The following is an 18,694-nucleotide window of genomic DNA, read 5'->3' as shown; positions in this document are numbered from 1 at the left end:
CAACTCAAGTGACTGAGGATGGCATGCAGGATGGTATTTCCCAAGTCTCTTTCTAAGGAATCCTTCTGCTTCCAATGTAACCCCATGGCTCCCACATCCAAGTGATGGGGGAGATGGAGGAAGCTTTATCAGGAGAGAGAGTCTATGGCTGCCAGTTTAGCTCTTTGTGCTAGGAGGAGTCTGATTCTGTCTTATCTGGTGGTCATAAATTATAGGCCATGATTCTGTAGTATCTTGTGCCAAACTTCAAGGAACTCAAATGGAGGAGCAGATAGGGGCAGTTTGCATTCTTTACCTCTCCCAATTAGAGCCTGTTTCCATACAGCAGGAGAATTTAATGATTAAGAGTTGGCTCTGAAGCCAAAATGCCTTGGTTCAAATCCCAGGTCCATCACAGAAACCGTAGAATTTGGAGTGAATCACTTACTTTCTGTACAATTTAGTTTATTTTTTACCATCTGTACAAATGGAGGTACTAGTACTTACCTCAGTGAGTTGTTATGAGGATAAGTTCATATAGCAATGCCTGGCACATAGAAAGTTTTCTCTAAACATTCAGTTCAGTTCAGTTCAGTCGCTCAGCCGTGTCCGACTCTTTGCGACCCCATGAATAACATTAGCTATTACTATTTCTGAAAGGAGGTTATATACTCACACCTTTATCCATACTTTATAATAGATATTCCAAGTCAATGAGTGAGAACAAAGTTAATATGAGAGGGAAAATTTTTTTCCCTAGATGCTAGAGCCTAAACCTTTTATCAGAACCTTCTAGGATTACCAGGGTTATAACTTGCCAATAACCACAAAGGGTTCTGAGAAATAGAGAAAGCACCTAATCAAGGTTTGGGAGTGGGAGATGGTGGAATAGGTCTGAAAAGGCCTCCTAGTGGAATAATACTAAGCTGGATCCTTGTTGTTGTTGCTCAGTTGCTAAGTCGTGTCTGACTCTTGGTGACCTCAGGGACTGCAGCACGCCAGACTTGCCTGTCCATCATCAACTCCCGGAGCTTACTCAAACTCATATCCATTGAGTCGGTGATGCCATCCAACCATGTCATCCTCTGTTGTCCACTTCTCCTCCTGCCTTCAATCTTTTCCAGTATCGGGGTCTTTTCAAATGAATCAGTTCTTCATATCAGGTAGCCAAAGGATTGGAGCTTCAGCTTCAGCATCAGTCCTTCCAATGAACATTCAGGACTGATTCCTTGAGGATTGCCTGGCTTGATCTGCTTGCAGTCCAATGGACTCTCAAGAGTCTTCTCCAACACCGCAGTTAAATAACATCAGTTCTTCAGCACTCAGTCTTCTTTATGGTCCAACTCTCACATCCATACACGACTACTGGAAAACCATAGCTTTGACTATATGGACCTTTGTTGGCAAAGTAGTTTCTGCTTTTTAATATGCTGTCTAGGTTTGTCATAGCTTTTCTTCTAAGGAGCAATCGTCTTTTAATTTCATGGCTGCAGTCACCATCTGCAGTGATTTTGGAGACCCCAAAGATAAAATCTGTCACTGTTTCCACTGAATCCTAATGTGGGAATAAAGGTTGGGTGTGTAACAGAGTGTGTGTGGGTGGTGGGGATACAGGGGATGTATTGTTGCATGCTAGAGACCTAGGCAAGCATCTGCAGATGTGATAGAGGTATCAGTTCAGTTCAATTCAGTTCAGTCACTCAGTCGTGTCCAACTCTTTGCGGCTCCATAAACTGCAGCATGCCAGGCCTCCCTGTGCATCACTAACACCTGGAGTTCACCCAAATTCATGTCCATCGAGTCAGTGATGCCATCCAGCCATCTCATCCTCTGTCGTCCCCTTCTCCTCCTGTCCCCAATCCCTCCCAGCATCAGGGTCTTTTCCAATGAGTCAACTCTTCCCATGAGGTGGCCAAAGTATTGGAGTTTCAGCTTCAGCATCAGTCCCCCCAATGAACACCCAGGACTGATCTCCTTTAGGATGAACTGGTTGGATTTCCTTGCAGTCCAAGGGACTCTCAAGAGTCTTTTCCAGCACCACAGTTCAAAGCATCAATTCTTCAGTGCTTAGCTTTCTTCACAGTCCAACTCTCTCATCCATACATGACCACTGGAAAAACCATAGCCTTGACTAGATGGACCTTTGTTGGCAAAGTAATGTCTCTGCTTTTGAATATGCTATCTAGGTTGGTCATAACTTTCCTTCCAAGGAGTATGTGTCTTTTAATTTCATGGCTGCAATCGCCATCTTCAGTGATTTTGGAGCCCCCCCCCCCAAAATAAAGTCTGACACTGTTTCCACTGTTTACCCATCTATCTGCCATGAAGTGGTGGGACCAGATGCCATGATCTTCGTTTTCTGAATGTTGAGCTTTATGCCAACTTTTTTACTCTCCTCTTTCACTTTCATCAAGAGGCTTTTTAGTTCCTCTTCACTTTCTGCCATAAGGTGGTGTAATCTGTATATCTGAGATTATTGATATTTTTCCTGGCAATCTTGATTCCAGCTTGTGTTCTTCCAGCCCAACGTTTCTCATGATGTACTCTGCATATAAGTTAAATAAGCAGGGTGACAATATACAGCCTTGACAGACTCCTTTTCCTATTTGGAACCAGTCTGTTGTTCCATGTCCAGTTCGAACTGTTGCTTCCTGACCTGCATATAGGTTTCTCAAGAGGCAGGTCAGGTGGTCTGGTATTCCCATCTCTTTCAGAATTTTCCACAGTTTATTGTGGTCCAAACAGTCAAAGACTTTGGCATAGTCAATAAAGCAGAAATAGATGCTTCTCTGGAACTCTCCTGCTTTTTCCATGATCCAGCAGATGTTGGCAATTTGATCTCTGGTTCCTCTGCCTTTTCTAAAACCAGCTTGAACATCTGGAAGTTCACGGTTCACGTATTCCTGAAGCCTGGCTTGGAGAATTTTGAACATTACTTTACTAGCGTGTGAGATGAGTGCAATTGTGTGGTCGTTTGAGCATTCTTTGCATTGCCTTTCTTTGGGATTGGAATGAAACCTGACCTTTTCCAGTCCTGTGGCCACTGCTGAGTTTTCCAAATTTGCTGGTGTATTGAGTGTAGCACTTTCACAGCATCATCTTCCAGGATTTGAAATAGCTCAACTGGAATTCCATCACCTCTACTAGCTTTGTTCATAGTGATGCTTTCTAAGGCCCACTTGACTTCACATTCCAGGATGTCTGGCTCTAGGTGAATGATCACACCATCATGATTATCTGGGTCATGAAGCTCTTTTTTGTACAGTTCTTCTGTGTATTCTTGCCACCTCTTCTTAATATTTTCTGCTTCTGTTAGGTCCCTACCATTTCTGTCCTTTATTGAGCCCATCTTTGCATGAAACGTTCCCTTGGTATCTCTAATTTTCTTGAAGAGATCTCTGGTCTTTCCCATTCTGTTGTTTTCCTCTATTTCTTTGCATTGATTGCTGAGGAAGGCTTTCTTATCTCTCTTTGCTATTCTTTGGAACACTGCATTCACATGCTTACATCTTTCCTTTTCTCCTTTGCTTTTCACTTTTCTTCTTTTCACAGCTATTTGTAAGGCCTCCTCAGACAGCCATTTTGCTTTTTTGCATTTCTTTTCCATGGGGATGGTCTTGATCCCTGTCTCCTGTACAATGTCATGAACCTCCATCCATAGTTCATCAGGCACTCTGTTTATCATATCTAGTCCCCTAAATCTATTCCTTACTTCCACTGTATAATCATAAGGGATTTGATTTATGTCATACCTGAATGGTCTAGTGGTTTCCCCCACTTTCTTCAATTTAAGTCTGAATTTGGCAATAAGGAGTTCATGATCTGAGCCACAGTCAGCTCCCAGTCTTGTTTTATGTCATTATGATTGTTTAAATACCAATCATTTTACAGTAGGTATACTATAAAATAGTTTACTTTGTAGTACAGCTTTTGGTTTTTTCTTGAGTTAATTATCACCTTATATCTTTCTCTGTGCCTTGTTTTCCTTCTTTATCCTTATTTCTTCTTGATGTTTTGCCATCTTATCCACCTTATAATTTCCCCACTCTAATCTAGATCTGTCATACACCTGTCCCCCGTGTCTTCACAGCTTCTAGTTTGGGTCCACTATTTCCTGGATCCCATGTTTTCCTGTCTTAGCTTGTGCCTTCTTCTGCTGTATACCACTTTCTGGTAGGAAAGGGGCCATGGGAGATGGACTTGTGTCTGCTTGCATCTTGCAGTTGCCTTTAATTTGGCTGGTGTGGGATTATTCCTGAGAATACTGCAGGCACTGCTTTTTTGCCTTACAGCCCCGTGTGCTGCCATTGAGAATCAGTGCCATGCTAGTTCTCATTCTCCTCTCTAGAAGCTTTCTTCTCCCAGCATCTGAAGTTCTGTGGTGATTTGCTTTGGTGTGGGCCTGTTTTCATTCCTGGATTAGGGAATTTGGAAGGATTCAGATTCTACAATTATGGGAAATTTTATTTTACAACCTCCCTCTTATTTTCTTTGTTCTGACTCTGGAATTTCTATTACTCAGATTTGAACCTTTTTTGATTTAGCTCTAATTAGAAGAAAGATTTCTTTGATTTTTTTTCTAACCATGTCACTGAACATTTATTTTAGTTTTCATTTTTTATTTTATCACCTGAGAGTTCTTTATTCTTTAATTGCTCTTCTTTCATATCATTTACTTATTCTATAGATGATATATTTAATTGTATCTCTCAGGAAATGATTTATAGTTTTGGTTTTTAAAAAGTTTTCTTCTCTTCTCTTCATTCTGTTTTCTCAGCCCCTCCCTGTGTATTTCAGCCTCCTTTGTTCATGTTGAGCCACGTGGAAGTTGATAATGTGGACTCTGGGGCCATGCTGCTGGGTTTGACACCTGGCTCTGCTTCATACTTGCTGTTTTTCTATACTTTGTAATCTGCATATAGAAGTAATAATAGTATCTACCAAAGAGGGTTCCTGTCAGCATTAAGTGAGGTAATATATATACAAAACCCTTAGAACATTGCCTGCCATATGGCAAGAATATACCCAGCAAAAGGATTCTTTTGCTGGATGAGGTTGTTTTTCTTAATGTCTGCTGAACCCTGGTGGTACATATTTGAGAGGTTCTCAAATGCTAGCTGGAAGCTCCACACAGGTAGGACGAGGCGGGTAGGGCCCCTTAGCCGTTAGACTTTCCTCTGTGTTGAAGGCAGCTTATTGACTGTCCTTCTGTCCATTCCAGTTTAGAAACCATACTTTTAGGAAGCTAGAGATATCTGAGAACTATATATTCTCAAGCAGAAAAAAAAATATTTTTTTGCATCATTTCCTTTCTTATAGCTTTATGAAAATGACTTTCTAGTGCAAAAAGAGTGAATTTTATTTTTGTAAATTAATTTCAATGAACAAAATTTGAGCAAACAGGTCACATTTTCTGAATACCACAGTGTTTTACCCTGATCTATATTTGACAATCTACACCATATTGAATGGGTTAATGTATAGTACGCAGGTTACAGTCTATAAGGTTGCAATGAGTCAGAGACACAACTGAAGCAACCTAGCACACATAATAATTAATAAGTAATTAACCAGAGATTTTGGAGTATACATGGGACATATTGAGAGTTTTAGGAAAAGGGAATACAGTCTGACAGCAGTTCACACTGGTAAGGCCAATAGTAAGTTACTGATGCAAGTACTTTAAAGGATTTGAAAACTATGTACCTTCCTTCTTTCCTCCTCCTCTGTCTTTTTCTCTTTTTTGCATAGAAAATGGAATTGATTCACTTAATTTGAGAGGTATACTTCAAAGAACTAATTTACATCACTTCCTCTGTCATTACAGCCCTTAAATAAAGTATAACCAGGGTGTAGGAAGCATTATCCCTCATATTGGTTTAAAATACAATTCCATACATTGAAAGACAGGCAGGAACCAGCAGTTCCCAATACTGACTCCAGGGTGTTCTTGTTTTGCATGATTTTAACATGCATAGGGGACTTCCCTTGTGGCTCAGTGGTAAAGAATCTGCCTGCCAATGCAGGAGACATAGGTTCAATCCCAGGGTTGAGAAGATCTAGAGATGGAAATGGCAACCCACTCCAGTATTCTTGTCTGGAAAATCCCATGGACAGAGGAGCCAGGGAGGCTAAAGCCATGGGATCACAAGAGTTGGATACAACGTAGCGACTAAGCAACTACAAACATGCATGGACTTCAGCTGTCAAGGTGAAACTGAATAATAGTAGTTTCTCAACAACAGTGTTCACCAAATAACTGGGTAAATACAGCTTACTACTAGCTCTTCAGGCCATAAATCACTACATAAATAGCAGATGTGTAATGATTAGTGAACAATTATCACTTCTTTCAAAGACCGTCGGTCACTGCACATGTTATTCAGTTCACATATATGTGGCAAAGAGTGCAGTTGTGTTGTCTCCTCATTTCCTAGTGATAAACCCACATTGTGTTTTACAGAAGTAGGTAGTTGAAAGAGAAAATTAAAAAAAAAATAAAGAAGATATTGTTTAAAAAGAGTGAACTTTCCAAAGCCAACTTTCATTTGAAAAGACTCTGATGCTGGGAAAGTTTGAAGGCAGGAAGAGAAGGGGATGGCAGAGCATGAGGTGGTTGATGGCATCATTGACTCAATGGACATGAGTTTGAGTGAACTCCGGGAGTTGGTGATGGACAGGGAGTCCAGGCGTGCTGCAGTCCACGGGGTCGCAAAGAATTGGACACGACTGAATGACTGAACTGAGCTGAACTTTCCAAAGCTACTAAAATAGCTTCAGAATTCAGAGAATGCAAGCAAACCAATAATTAAAAATGTCCAATACATATTTCTTTAAAAATATATAGTTTCAGCTTACTTGCACCCTGGAAGGTGACCTATAGGTTGCCTAGAAACTCCAGACTAACTCTGGCTTGTCTAAATCCATGAAGTGAGTAAATGTTAGTCACTCAGTTGTATCCGACCATCTGTGATCCCATGGACTGTAGCCCATCAGGCTCCTCTGTCCATGGAATTCTCCAGGCAAGAATCTGGAGTGGATTGCCATTCAGTTCTCCAGGAGATCTTCCAGACCCAGGGATCAAACCCAGGTCTCCTACATTGCAGGCAGATTCTTTACCATCTGAGCTACAGGGAAGAACAAGAAGAAATCCGTGAACACCTTTGCAATTCAGTGCCTGAACCATACCTTCTCCAATGAGGTTTGAATCCCTCCCAGGTCTATTCTTCCTTGGCTACTATCCCTCGGCCCTTGGGTACCACACTGAGTTACTTATATGTTATTTTATTGTGGTTAATGCTCCTTTACATCAAGTTTCCCTTGTGTAACCTTTTGGACCTAAAGAGGTATCTCTTTTTTTGGACCTAGAAAGCTACAATCTCTCTAAACCTTTCAAAGTAAGGATCATTATCTCCATTTTACTGAAGAGAAAATCTGAAGCTTGAATTACAAATGCTCATTGTGATTAGGAACCACAGCCAAAGTCTCAAAATTAGTAAATGAAGGAGCTGGGTTTCCAAGCCTGTTTTGTCTGTTTCATCTTTGGCCAATGTATTGGCCAAAAATATGGCCAATACAAAATATTGGCCTACCAAAATATTCAGCCACTGAGCATCCATGCATCCCATATGTTCCATCCTATACTGAGCTTCATCTCTTCTCCCTGCAACTTCTCTCTGAAATCCTGTTTCCTAAAATTAAACCACACCCCAAATCTCTTCACTGAATTTGCCTTCTATCTCTTTACCAAAAATCTGAAACTTCCCTAGGGACAACACTCTCAGATGAGCTTATTCATAAACTCTTTCAATAGTACACTCTCAATTCTAAATTTTCTGCAACTCAGTCTCTTCTTGTTCTCTCCAACTTCTAATCCTACCATGCTGTTGTCTGGCCTAACCAAACCCTTTTGTCTTCCCATTTTTTCCTATCATCCCACTAGTATCTTGATGTAGCCTGGATAGCATCATCAACTCCTATCCTTCCTTTGCATTTGTGATTTGGGGGCTTGGTGCATCGTTCCAGTCTTTGTACATGACTCCTGCTCACTTGCTCTCCCAGTGCCCCAGGATCTCTTCTCAAACCCTGTGCCTTACTACTTTTCAAAACATGGTCAACAAACATCCTATAACCTGCTGTGGAGTGGGAAGGTCAAACATTATTCTTCCTCTACAAGTTATATTCATTCTGTCATCAACACCACAATCATCAGTACTTTCTTACTGAGTCCAAAGCAGCTTCACTGATATTCAGTTAGATTGAATCGGTATCACCTTCATGGGAACCATCACTTTTTTTTATTGAGGACTGTTAATTAATGTCGATTCAACAATTCTGATGCTAAAGAGGCCTAATATTTGTCAGAAGGGAGCCTAATGGCTTTAAATTTCCTTTGGGTTCAAAGCAAGAATTTGACAATATTTCGCCATGGCACCGTTTCCTTGAATAACCTGTCCTTCGTTCCATTAGGCGATCTAGACTTTCAAATTCAAAGCTAAATTTGGAATAGGAAAGGCTGGGATGGCTCTATGAACTGTGGGATGTCAGGATGATGACAAGGATAAAATAAATGCCAGGAACTCCTGCCTCCTTTTTTGTTTGTTCTCTAGTTAGTAGAAAGAGTGAAACCAAAACTTGGAGGTGATTCTCTAAAGGTGAAAGCTTACTTCTCTGAATCAGGCCTCACTGAGGTGTTACCTGTCTTTCTTGGTATGATAGGTGTTGTGTGGCCAGTACAATTCCTAAGATTCTGTAGAGCAATTCTTCTGTGCCTCCTAGAAGGTGCTGGGGACTCTCAGGGGCCACAGCCATGGGTAAAAGGCTCTGGCACTGGTAAGAGAAACCAGCACCCATTATGATATCCATCTCTTTCCATACCTATTGATGTCCTCTTGAATAAAGTACTCTATTAACACCATCATTACTCAATTCAAATATGGACAAATATTTATTTTGAAAGCTCTACCCTGAGAGAATATCAATGGAGGTATCCTTGAGGAGCAGTGGTTGTTTGCAATCAGGGCCTCTTTTTTGGTATCTTGAAGGGATATTATTTTTCTATAGTTTCGCTGATAAGCTTCTTGGTGACAGATCCTACTTACCGAACTCACTAAATCCACATAAGGATGAAGTACACACAAATACCAACCTTTTCAATTGTATTGCGAGCTATCCCTTTCCAGAGAGCAGAATGGCTAATCTCTGTAAGTGGAAATGGTCTCAGTTGTTTGCTTGGTAATTGAGGTGTTAGGAAAAAGAAGTCAACTATAACAAGAAGAATGACAATGTTTATGTAAAGCAAGCAGTGTATCAAGCACTGTTTTGAGAATGTTACCTACACTGACTTCTCACAACAATCCTACAAAGTGATGGCTTCCTGCAGAGTATGAGCTCTGACCCACCACAATTTCTTTCGGGTGACATTTTACCTGTATACTGAGAGACTCCCTCAAAGTATCTCTTCACCATAGCAGGGGCACATCATGGAAATACTGGATGGACCATCACCAACCCTTGAATCCCATTCCAAAGGTCACCTTTCCTTTACCCTGAAACTATGTTTCTTTAGATCTGTTCATGCTCTTTATTAAGATAAAATAAAATTCACTAATCTGGGTCCTATGACCCATCTTGTCCCATCTACCTAGAGTTGATTTAATAGGTCCAATCCTCATGAATTCAGTTACTCAACATTTGCTTTGAGTAAATGCTTTGATTTGTCAGACTCTTGGCTGGGCCCTGGGGAAACAGGAAAGAATTAGACATGGATCTTTCCTCGGCAAGATGTCCATAGTTTAGTCTCAATGTTTGAAGAGAGCCCACTGGAGTCATCATCATGTCCCACCCAGGTACTTACTTTCACATATCATCTCCCCTAAGTCAGTGATTCTTGCCTATCTATAGGGCTATGGTAGGGAATGGGGTGGAAGGACCACAGAACCTATGGTTTCAGGTCTGGTCGTAGCCTTCTGTGTTCCAGTGACCTCATTCAGTGGTCCTGCTCCAGCCTGTTAGCTTGAGGAAAGCTCTCTTTACGTCTTTGTTTCTGAGGCTATAGATAATGGGGTTGAGAAAGGCAGAGATGACGTTGTAGAACAGGGCAAGTTTCTTGTCCCGCTCTGGGGAGGCATTGGCCCCAGGGTTCATGTACATAAACATGGCAGGCCCACAGAACATGGTGACCACAGTGATGTGGGAGGCACAGGTGGAGAAGGCCTTGAGCCGACCTTGGGCTGAGCGAATTCTCAATATGGTGGCAAAGATACGGATGTAAGAAGCCAGAATGAAGGAAAGGGGTACCAGAAGAAGGATGAAACCTAGGATGAAATCTACTTGGTCATTGAGGGATGTATCTGCACAGGCCAGCTTCAGAACAGCAGGAACCTCACAGAAGAAGTGGTTGATCTCATTGGGGCCACAGTAGGGCAGGCGCATAGTGAAGACAGTGTAAACTAGAGAGCAGCTCACCCCCCACAGTCCACAAAAGACCACCATTGCCCCACACAGCCATGGGCTCATGATAACCTTGTACCTGAGTGGGTAGCAGATGGCCACATATCTATCATAGGCCATGACAGAGAACAGCCAGCCCTCAGTGATGCCCAACACCAGAAAGATGTACATCTGGGCCACACGCCCAATGTAAGAGATAGTTTTCTTCTGACAGACCAGATGTACCAACATCTGGGGCACAGTGGTGGTAACATAGCTCATATCCAGCATGGAGAGGACACTGAGGAAAAAATACATGGGTGTATGGAGGCGGGAGTCCAGGTGGATTAAGGTGACAATGAGCCCATTGCCCGCAAGAGTAGAGACATAGAGGAAGAGGAAGATGTTGAAGAGGATTGTATTAATTTGGGAATCCTTGGAGAAGCCCAGAAGGATGAACTCAGACACGGAGCTCTGGTTCTCCCAGAGGAAATCCTGCATTCTCCTTCAGCTGCAGAAAGAGAAATGAACCAACTATTGTCCCAGCTTAGGATGCATATCAATCACCATGATTGTTCAGTTGTTGGCAAGGTCGATGATTTTATTTAGATACTCAGATCAGATCAGATCAGTCGCTCAGTCGTGTCTGACTCTTTGCGACCCCATGAATCGCAGCACGCCAGGCCTCCCTGTCCATCACCAACTCCCGGAGTTCACTGAGACTCACGTCCATCGAGTCAGTGATGGCATTCAGCCATCTCATCCTCTGTCGTCCCCTTCTCACTCGGGATTAATATCAGGTCATTGACTGAGGTCTGTCTAGGATGAGGTTAAATTAGGGAAGGGCAGGGAAAACTTTATGAGATTTTCATTCTCTCGAGTGTGAATCTTTCATCAAAACTTCCAGTTTCTCACTGTGCTTCCTCTCTTAGTCCTAGCAAGGCCATCTGCTTTCTTGTGCTTCAGGAACCACCACCACACAGCACATTGCTGGAGGTTCTTCTGCCTTAGTCTTTGGTGTAGAGTGTGATGACGAAGATTAGAAGTTTCCTTCTCCCTCCTGTCAAAAAACAAATCGCTCAAAACTCTTTCCTTTGGTGCTTTAAACTTCGAATCACTACATATATACAGGCAGGGCAAGTCAGAAATATGGGCAAGATTATATGACTCCAGAATATGAAATTTTTTTTGAAATTTTATCCAGGTCTGTGTTTCTTGAATCTTTGGTGTCTCTGGAAGCTTCCTCATATCTGATTTTATTTCAGATGGAGTTGCTCACCACTGGGCCTCTTCCTGGCCTTATTCACAACAGAAAAAAAGTCTTCCTGCTTGACCCTCAAACTATAATTGAGGCAGAATAATAGCTGTCTTTTCGGCTTGAAGTCAGCTTTGGCATCTCTGATTCTTTCAGGTTGATGGGAATACCCTCCCAGTGGTAATCTATACTTTAGGGTCTCTTTCTCTCCTAGAGTCGAGATTTATGACAGTCAGGGAGCTCCAGAGTTTAGTTTATATCTCAAAAGTTAGAGCTGATTCTTCATTTTTGGCATCATAGGAAGTGGTTCTAGCGGAGGAACATGGGATTTGGAATCAGAAGATTGACATTCAAGTCTTGGTACTTCAACTGTGGCCAGTTCAAGTAATTCAATCTCCTTGAACCTCATTCCCTTCTCTGTAAAATCTACATGATATCCACCAGAAATCGGAACAGAACCTGTGAGGAGTAATGTATGACATGCATGGCACACACAGCACTGTAGCTAGCAGAAAGTGGAAGCTCAGTGATGTTCATTCCAGTCAAATTATCTTCCTGGTGTTGTTCATCAAATGGTAAAGAAAAACTGAAAGAGACCAGAACAAACATGGTATACTCCTAATCCCAAAGAAGCTCACAGTGTTTTGGGGGAAATAGAAGAATAAAGACACAAATCACATTCCAATGTATTTGGCACTCTGATGGAAATATGGGCTGGCAGTCAATGCTGTGTTAAGCACTAGGGATACAGAAATAAAAAAATTTCTACCCTCAAAGAATGCACATAGGAAGGAGACAGATAAACAATGAATGGTACTCAAGTGATAAGTGCTATGACAAGAGTAAGTATAGAGAGTCATGGGGACCCATTAAAGAAGCACCTGAACTAGCCTTTGAAAGCTAAACTTCTCCAAAAAGAGGGCCCATGATGTGACTCTTAAAAGATGAATAGGAATTAGCTAAGCAAAGAAGAGTTGGAAGTTGGAAAACTAGGAAGAGTTTTGCAAGCAAATGGAGTAGTAGTTACAAAGGATCAAACGAAAGAGAGTTTTGTACAACCAGGGGACATGTGTGATAAGGTCTGAGGGCAGGCTGGTTTGCAAACATTAAGAAGAAAAAGGTATTGGGTTCCTTGGTAATGAGCATAGACTCGATCATTTAGGCCATGGCAAGCATCAGATGAGTCTTAAGCAGAGAAATAATTCATTAAGGCTTCAGTTCAGTTCAGTCGCTCAGTCATGTCTGACTCTTTGCAACCCCATGAATCACAGCACGCCAGGGCTCCCTGTCTATCACCAACTCCCGGAGTTCACTCAAACACATGTCCATCGAGTCGGTGATGCCATCCAGCCATCTCATCCTCTGTCGTCCCCTTCTCCTCTTGCCCCCAATCCCTCCCAGCATCAGGGTCTTTTCCAATGAGTCAACTCCTCACATGAGGTGGCTAAAGTATTGGAGTTTCAGCTTTAGCATCAGTCCTTCCAAAGAACACCCAGGACTGATCTCCTTTAGAATGGACTGGTTGGATCTCCTTGCAGTCCAAGGGACTCCCAAGAGTCTTCTCCAACACCACAGTTTAAAAGCATCAATTCTTCAGCACTCAGCTTTATTCACAGTCCAACTCTCACATCCATACGTGACCACTGGAAAAACCATAACCTTGACTAGGTGGACCTTTGTTGGCAAAGTAATGTCTCTGCTTTTGAATATGCTATCTAGGTTGGTCATAACTTTCCTTTCAAGGAGTAAGCATCTTTTAATTTCATGGCTGAAATCACCATTGGCAGTGATTTTGGAGCCCCCAAAAATAAAGTCTAACACTGTTTCCACTGTTTCCCCATCTATTCCCCATGAAGTGATGGGACCAGATGCCATGATCTTCATTTTCTGAATGCTGAGCTTTACGCCAACTTTTTCACTCTCCTCTTTCACTTTCATCAAGAGGCTTTTTAGTTCCTCTTCACTTTCTACCATAAGGGTGGTGTCATCTGCATATCTGAGGTTATTGATATTTCTCCCGGCAGTCTTGATTCCAGCTTGTGCTTCTTCCAGCCCAACGTTTCTCATGATGTACTCTGCATATAAGTTAAATAAGCAGGGTGACAATATACAGCCTTGACGTACTCCTTTTCCTATTTGGAACCAGCCTGTTGTTCCGTGTCTAGTTCTAACTGTTGCTTCCTGACCTGCATACAGGTTTCTCAAGAGGCAGGTCAGGTGGTCTGGTATTCCCATCTCTTTCAGAATTTTCCACAGTTTATTGTGATCCACACAGTCAAAGGCTTTGGAGTAGTCAATACAGCAGAACTAGATGTTTTTCTGGAGCTCTCTTGCTTTTTTGATGATCCTGTGGATGTTGGCGATTTGATCTCTGGTTCCTCTGCCTTTTCTAAAACAAGCTTGAACATCTGGAAGTTCATGGTTCATGTATTGCTGAAGCCTGGCTGGAGAATTTTGAGCATTATTTTACTAGTGTGTGAGATGAGTGCAATTGTGCAGTAGTTTGAGCATTCTTTGGCATTGCCTTTCTTTGGGATTGGAATGAAAACTGACCTTTTCCAATCCTGTGGCCACTGCTGAGTTTTCCAAATTTGCTGGCATATTGAGTACAGTACTTTCACAGCATCATCTTTCAGGATTTGAAATAGCTCAACTGGAATTCCATCACCTCCACTAGCTTTGTTCATAGTGATGCTTCCTAAGGCCCACTTGACTTCACATTCCAGCATGTCTGGCTCTAGGTGAGTGATCACACCATCATGACTATCTATCTGGGTCATGAAGCTCTTTTTTGTACAGTTCTTCTGTGTATTCTTGCCACCTCTTCTTAATATCTTCTGCGTCTGTTAGGTCCATATCATTTCTGTCCTTTATCGAGCCCATCTTTGCATGAAATGTTCCCTTGGTATCTCTAATTTTCTTGAAGAGATCTCTAGTCTTTCCTATTCTGTTGTTTTCCTCTATTTCTTTGCCTTGATCGCTGAGGAAGGCTTTCTTATCTCTTCTTGCTATTCTTTGGAACTCTGCATTCAGATGTTTATATCTTTCCTTTCCTCCTTTGCTTTTTGCTTCTCTTCTTTTCATAGCTATTTGTAAGGCCTCCTCAGACAGCCATCTTGCTTTTTTGCATTTCTTTTCCATGGGGATGGTCTTGATCCCTATCTCCTGTACAATGTACTCCTGTCTCCTGTACCCTGTCTCCACAGTTCATCAGGCACTCTATCAGATCTAGTCCCTTAAATCTATTTCTCACTTCCACTGTATAGTCATAAGGGATTTGATTTAGGTCATACCTGAATGGTCTAGTGGTTTCCATTATTTTCTTCAATTTAAGTCTGAATTTGGCAATAAGGAGTTCATGATCTGAGCCACAGTCAGCTCCTGGTCTTGTTTTTGCTGACTGTATAGAGCTTCTCCATCTTTGGCTGCAAAGAATATAATCAATCTGATTTTGGTGTTGACCATCTGGTGATGTCCATGTGTAGAGTCTTCTCTTGTGTTGTTGGAAGAGGGTGTTTGCTATGACCACTGTGTTTTCTGAGCAAAACTCTATTAGCCTTTGCCTTGCTTCATTCTGTATTCCAAGGCCAAATTTGCCTGTTACCCCAGGTATTTCCTGACTTCCTACTTAGATTTTAGAAATATCACTATTTGGGTGGAAGTTAGGAAAAGACATTGGAGAAAGACCAGCTGAGAGGTATGAAGGAAAGACAGGAGAAGGGTAACATTCCAGACAACAAAGAAGAGAAGAGAGATTAGGGAGAGAGGTGGACAGGACTTGGTAACTGAGCGGTACAGAAGATGAGGAAGAGGGAGGAAACAAGCATGAGTTTGAGGTTTCAGACCTGGGAAGCTAAGTTGACAGTAATACCATTACAGGACAGGTGGAGGTGAAAGAAAGAGTGATGGGGTAGGGGAGAAAATGGCCAGAAAGTCATTATTAATTCTATTATAGACATGCAGAGTTTGAAACATCAAGTGTCTTGGAGGATCTGATCATCAAAGAGTTAGACAGATTGTCTTGGAGCTCAGGAAAGAGATCTAAGCAGAAAATCAAACTTTAGAAGGTAATTAAGCACAGAATGGATGAGAACTCTCAGGGATACCTCAGAGAGAGTACAGAGGCTCCAAAGAAGCAACCTGGGAGGAGGAACACTGGAGAGATCAGCAGGAGAAGAGATGGGCTTGAACAAGAGCATCCAGGGAGGCAGGAGAGCTTGACACTGTAAGTTCAGGAAACTACCATCTCCAAGAGCGTATATGATGCTAAATGCTATAGAGAGAGCAAGAGGAATTAAAACTTTTCAAAAAATGCAATAATGCCAGACTTATTAGTTGCTTGGATGTGGGAAATTTCTGTGGAGTGATGAAGGCAGAAATCAGTGGGTTATGAGGAGCGAACTTGGCTATAAAGAGAAGGACTGAGATGAGGAGATATCTAAGATTGGGACATAAGGTGAGGGGAGTGCTTTGTTTCCTTTGCCATTTTCTTAAGATAAAAGTTCAGAATGTGTATTACACCGGGGGAAATCCAAAAGAAAGGGAAAGATGTGCTATTGCATGGTCTCTGAGGAAGCAGACAGCAACAAAACTAAGAACACAAGTCTTGAGAGGCAGTTTCAATAGAGCATAAACAAAGGGGAAGATGCATGAATGAGGAGGATACAGATCATTTAACTGTGTGTGTGTGTATGCACTCAGTCATGTCTGACATCTAACTGTGACCACCAGAAAATTCAAGATACATTCCCATGGACCAGTCTCACAGGTTCTTTCTTCACATCTCGTGTAGATGGTGAGGAAGAAGATCTGATCATGTCATTGCAAATCAGATTTCAAGTCTCAACTGGATAGAACAAGAAGCATATGCCAACAACAAAAAAAAAAATGCTATAGCACCAATGTAAAATTCCCTGCCCCTCTGCTCACAAAGCCAGCCATACATAGTCAGCTCAGCTGAGAAATAACTGAAGACTGAAAGGGGATCAATGCAAGGATGTTCCTAAAACATCATCGTGAAGTGACAAAACTGAGAAAAGATGCTGTGAGATCACAGGAGGTGTCATGCAACTGTGTCTGCAGAAGCCAGACCACCTTCTGGGGCCACGTTTTAAGGGGACGATAGGTAAGTTGAAAGAGGTTATAAAGAAACGTCTGGAAACAACATGATGTGAGGAAGAGTTGAGGCAAGTGGGGGTTTTGCCACGTGGAATGAAAGGGTAGGAGAATTCTGGAAGCTGAGGGCCTACTCTCTGAAAGGCTTTCATGTGGAAGATGGATAAGACTTGTTCCAGGTCCTAAAAAGTGCACTTGCGAATTCTACTAGGGAGGTAAGTTCCAGCAAAATATAACTAACTTACATTAGTGAGGGCAGATCACGGATAGGATCAACTGACCTGGGAGACAGTAAACTTGCTGACCCCAGAAGAGGATCAAGCAAAGTGTCATTGGGACTAGTGCTGCTGGTCAGGTGGGAAGGTCTCTGGTTCACTCTCTAGGTCATCCTTCTGTGCGCTTCTTCTTTCAGCTTCATCTGGACCTGATGCCTGGATCACTGTAGTACTCTCTCAGTAAGCATCCCACTCATAGTCTTATGGTGCAAAACTGAGGAATGTGCAGCGGGATAGAAGGACCAGGAGCAAGTGAATGGGGAGCTCCACGCCCACTATGAGCCTTCTTCCCATCCATCCCAGGCCTGGCCTAAGGCTGTACCAGAAAAGAGTGCTAGGATACCAATATCCTGTTTAGAAGCAGTTACATCTCTCCCCTTCCCAAATAAGAACTTCACAGCTCTTCCCACTTCTAATGTCCCCTTCCAGGTTCTAACTTCTATTAACTTGTCATCAATACCTTGATCTATCCTTACCAGTGTCTTGACTTGTATCCTCAGTGGGCTTCAGAGGAGAGTCAAATGCCTCAGCTCCATACAACAGCCTTCACTTTCTTCTACTTTTCTCTCCTTCAGCTGAGGAGCTCACTCAGAAAACAAGTAAAGAAGGAAAGAAAATTACCAAGAGACAGATAGACCACCGTACACAGAGAAGTCAGTGAACAGAGGACAGAGTTCAGGGAGCAGGCCTGAGTGGCCTGATAAGGATGGAAAGGAGGTGGAAGCAGGCAGGCACACAGTCAGACATATGGGGAGCACTGGGCTGCCCAGGAGTGGGAGAGCATGGTTCAGTTCCCTGCCTCAGGCCCTTCTCCTTACCTGGTGCTGGGCTCAGGGTGGGATGCACTGGGGGCCTGCTGGGTCCTCCTTTAGTATTCAGCTCCTGATCCTCAGGGAGAACAGATCAGATGTTTTAATGAGCCTTTGTGGTATTCTCCAGGCCCCACAGCAGCCTTCCCAAGCCCCAAGCTCACTTTTCACCCTCCCAGTGTAGCACTCAAGACCAAACACTCAAGAGCCTGATCCTCCCATCCCAATGCCTCCTGTTCCTCTCAGGTGCTCCCTACTCAGCTTCATAGTCTAAAGGGCCAGAAATATGAATATCAATTACAGCAAGTGCTTGGATTGAGAAATGGCAGGGGGTTGGGAGGACTGGGCAGGCAAGCCAGGGAAAGTTTCTACGCAGCATAAAGAATAGGTTTGGAGGGCAGGAAAGGGCTACACTCTGCAATCATCCCCCATCACCCACTTGATTAACCAGACCTGGGATTCATCCTTGACTCCTCTGTCTACCTCACCATTTCCCAATGAGCTACCTATACCTACCTAGCTAATGAGTCTACCTCATAGAGACCTCTTATCTAATACCAACCTCTCATGTTCAATAGCTACTCTTTTATTCAACAGCTCAGCTTCTCATCTGTTCCTGCCTGAGTGAGTGCAGCAGCTGGTATCCTTCTCCTTCAATTTAGTTTCCACATGAGAGCCAGAGTGATCATTCCAGATGTAAATCTAATGTCGTGGTTCTTTAATGGATGATGTCATGCCTTTTATCTCTATTACTGCAAAATCTACCCTCTTTAGGCTGTTTTGAAGGGTATGATAGTTTATGTTTTGTTAATTTATGTCTAAGCATTTGA

General features: G+C 42.5%; 1 protein-coding gene and 1 pseudogene across 3 annotated transcripts in view; one reads left to right on the top strand and one right to left on the bottom strand.

Moving 5' to 3' along the window:
• Positions 1–18,694, top strand: part of LOC112585698 — a 118,231-nt pseudogene that overhangs the window by 58,280 nt on the left and 41,257 nt on the right.
• The window catches only part of LOC112585699 (putative olfactory receptor 2B3), a 33,543-nt gene continuing 21,985 nt past the window's right edge, over positions 7,137–18,694 (bottom strand). Inside the window, exons 2-5 of one of the 3 annotated variants that reach the window (XM_044945145.2) lie at positions 17,874–17,943; positions 17,532–17,642; positions 17,062–17,269; positions 7,137–12,251 (exon numbers count right to left, since the gene is read on the bottom strand). In XM_044945145.2, coding sequence (XP_044801080.1) covers positions 9,964–10,911 — 948 coding nt within the window. In that variant the 5' untranslated portion in view covers positions 10,912–12,251; positions 17,062–17,269; positions 17,532–17,642; positions 17,874–17,943 and the 3' untranslated portion in view covers positions 7,137–9,963. The other 2 variants (XM_044945146.2, XM_044945147.2) reach the window with 2 other exon arrangements.

This window comes from Bubalus bubalis, chromosome 6 (assembly GCF_019923935.1).
Source record: "Bubalus bubalis isolate 160015118507 breed Murrah chromosome 6, NDDB_SH_1, whole genome shotgun sequence".
In the NCBI taxonomy this organism is placed as follows: domain Eukaryota; kingdom Metazoa; phylum Chordata; class Mammalia; order Artiodactyla; family Bovidae; genus Bubalus; species Bubalus bubalis.
The sequence above is the reverse complement of the archived record's forward strand: the minus strand, read 5'-3'. Positions and strand labels throughout refer to the sequence as shown.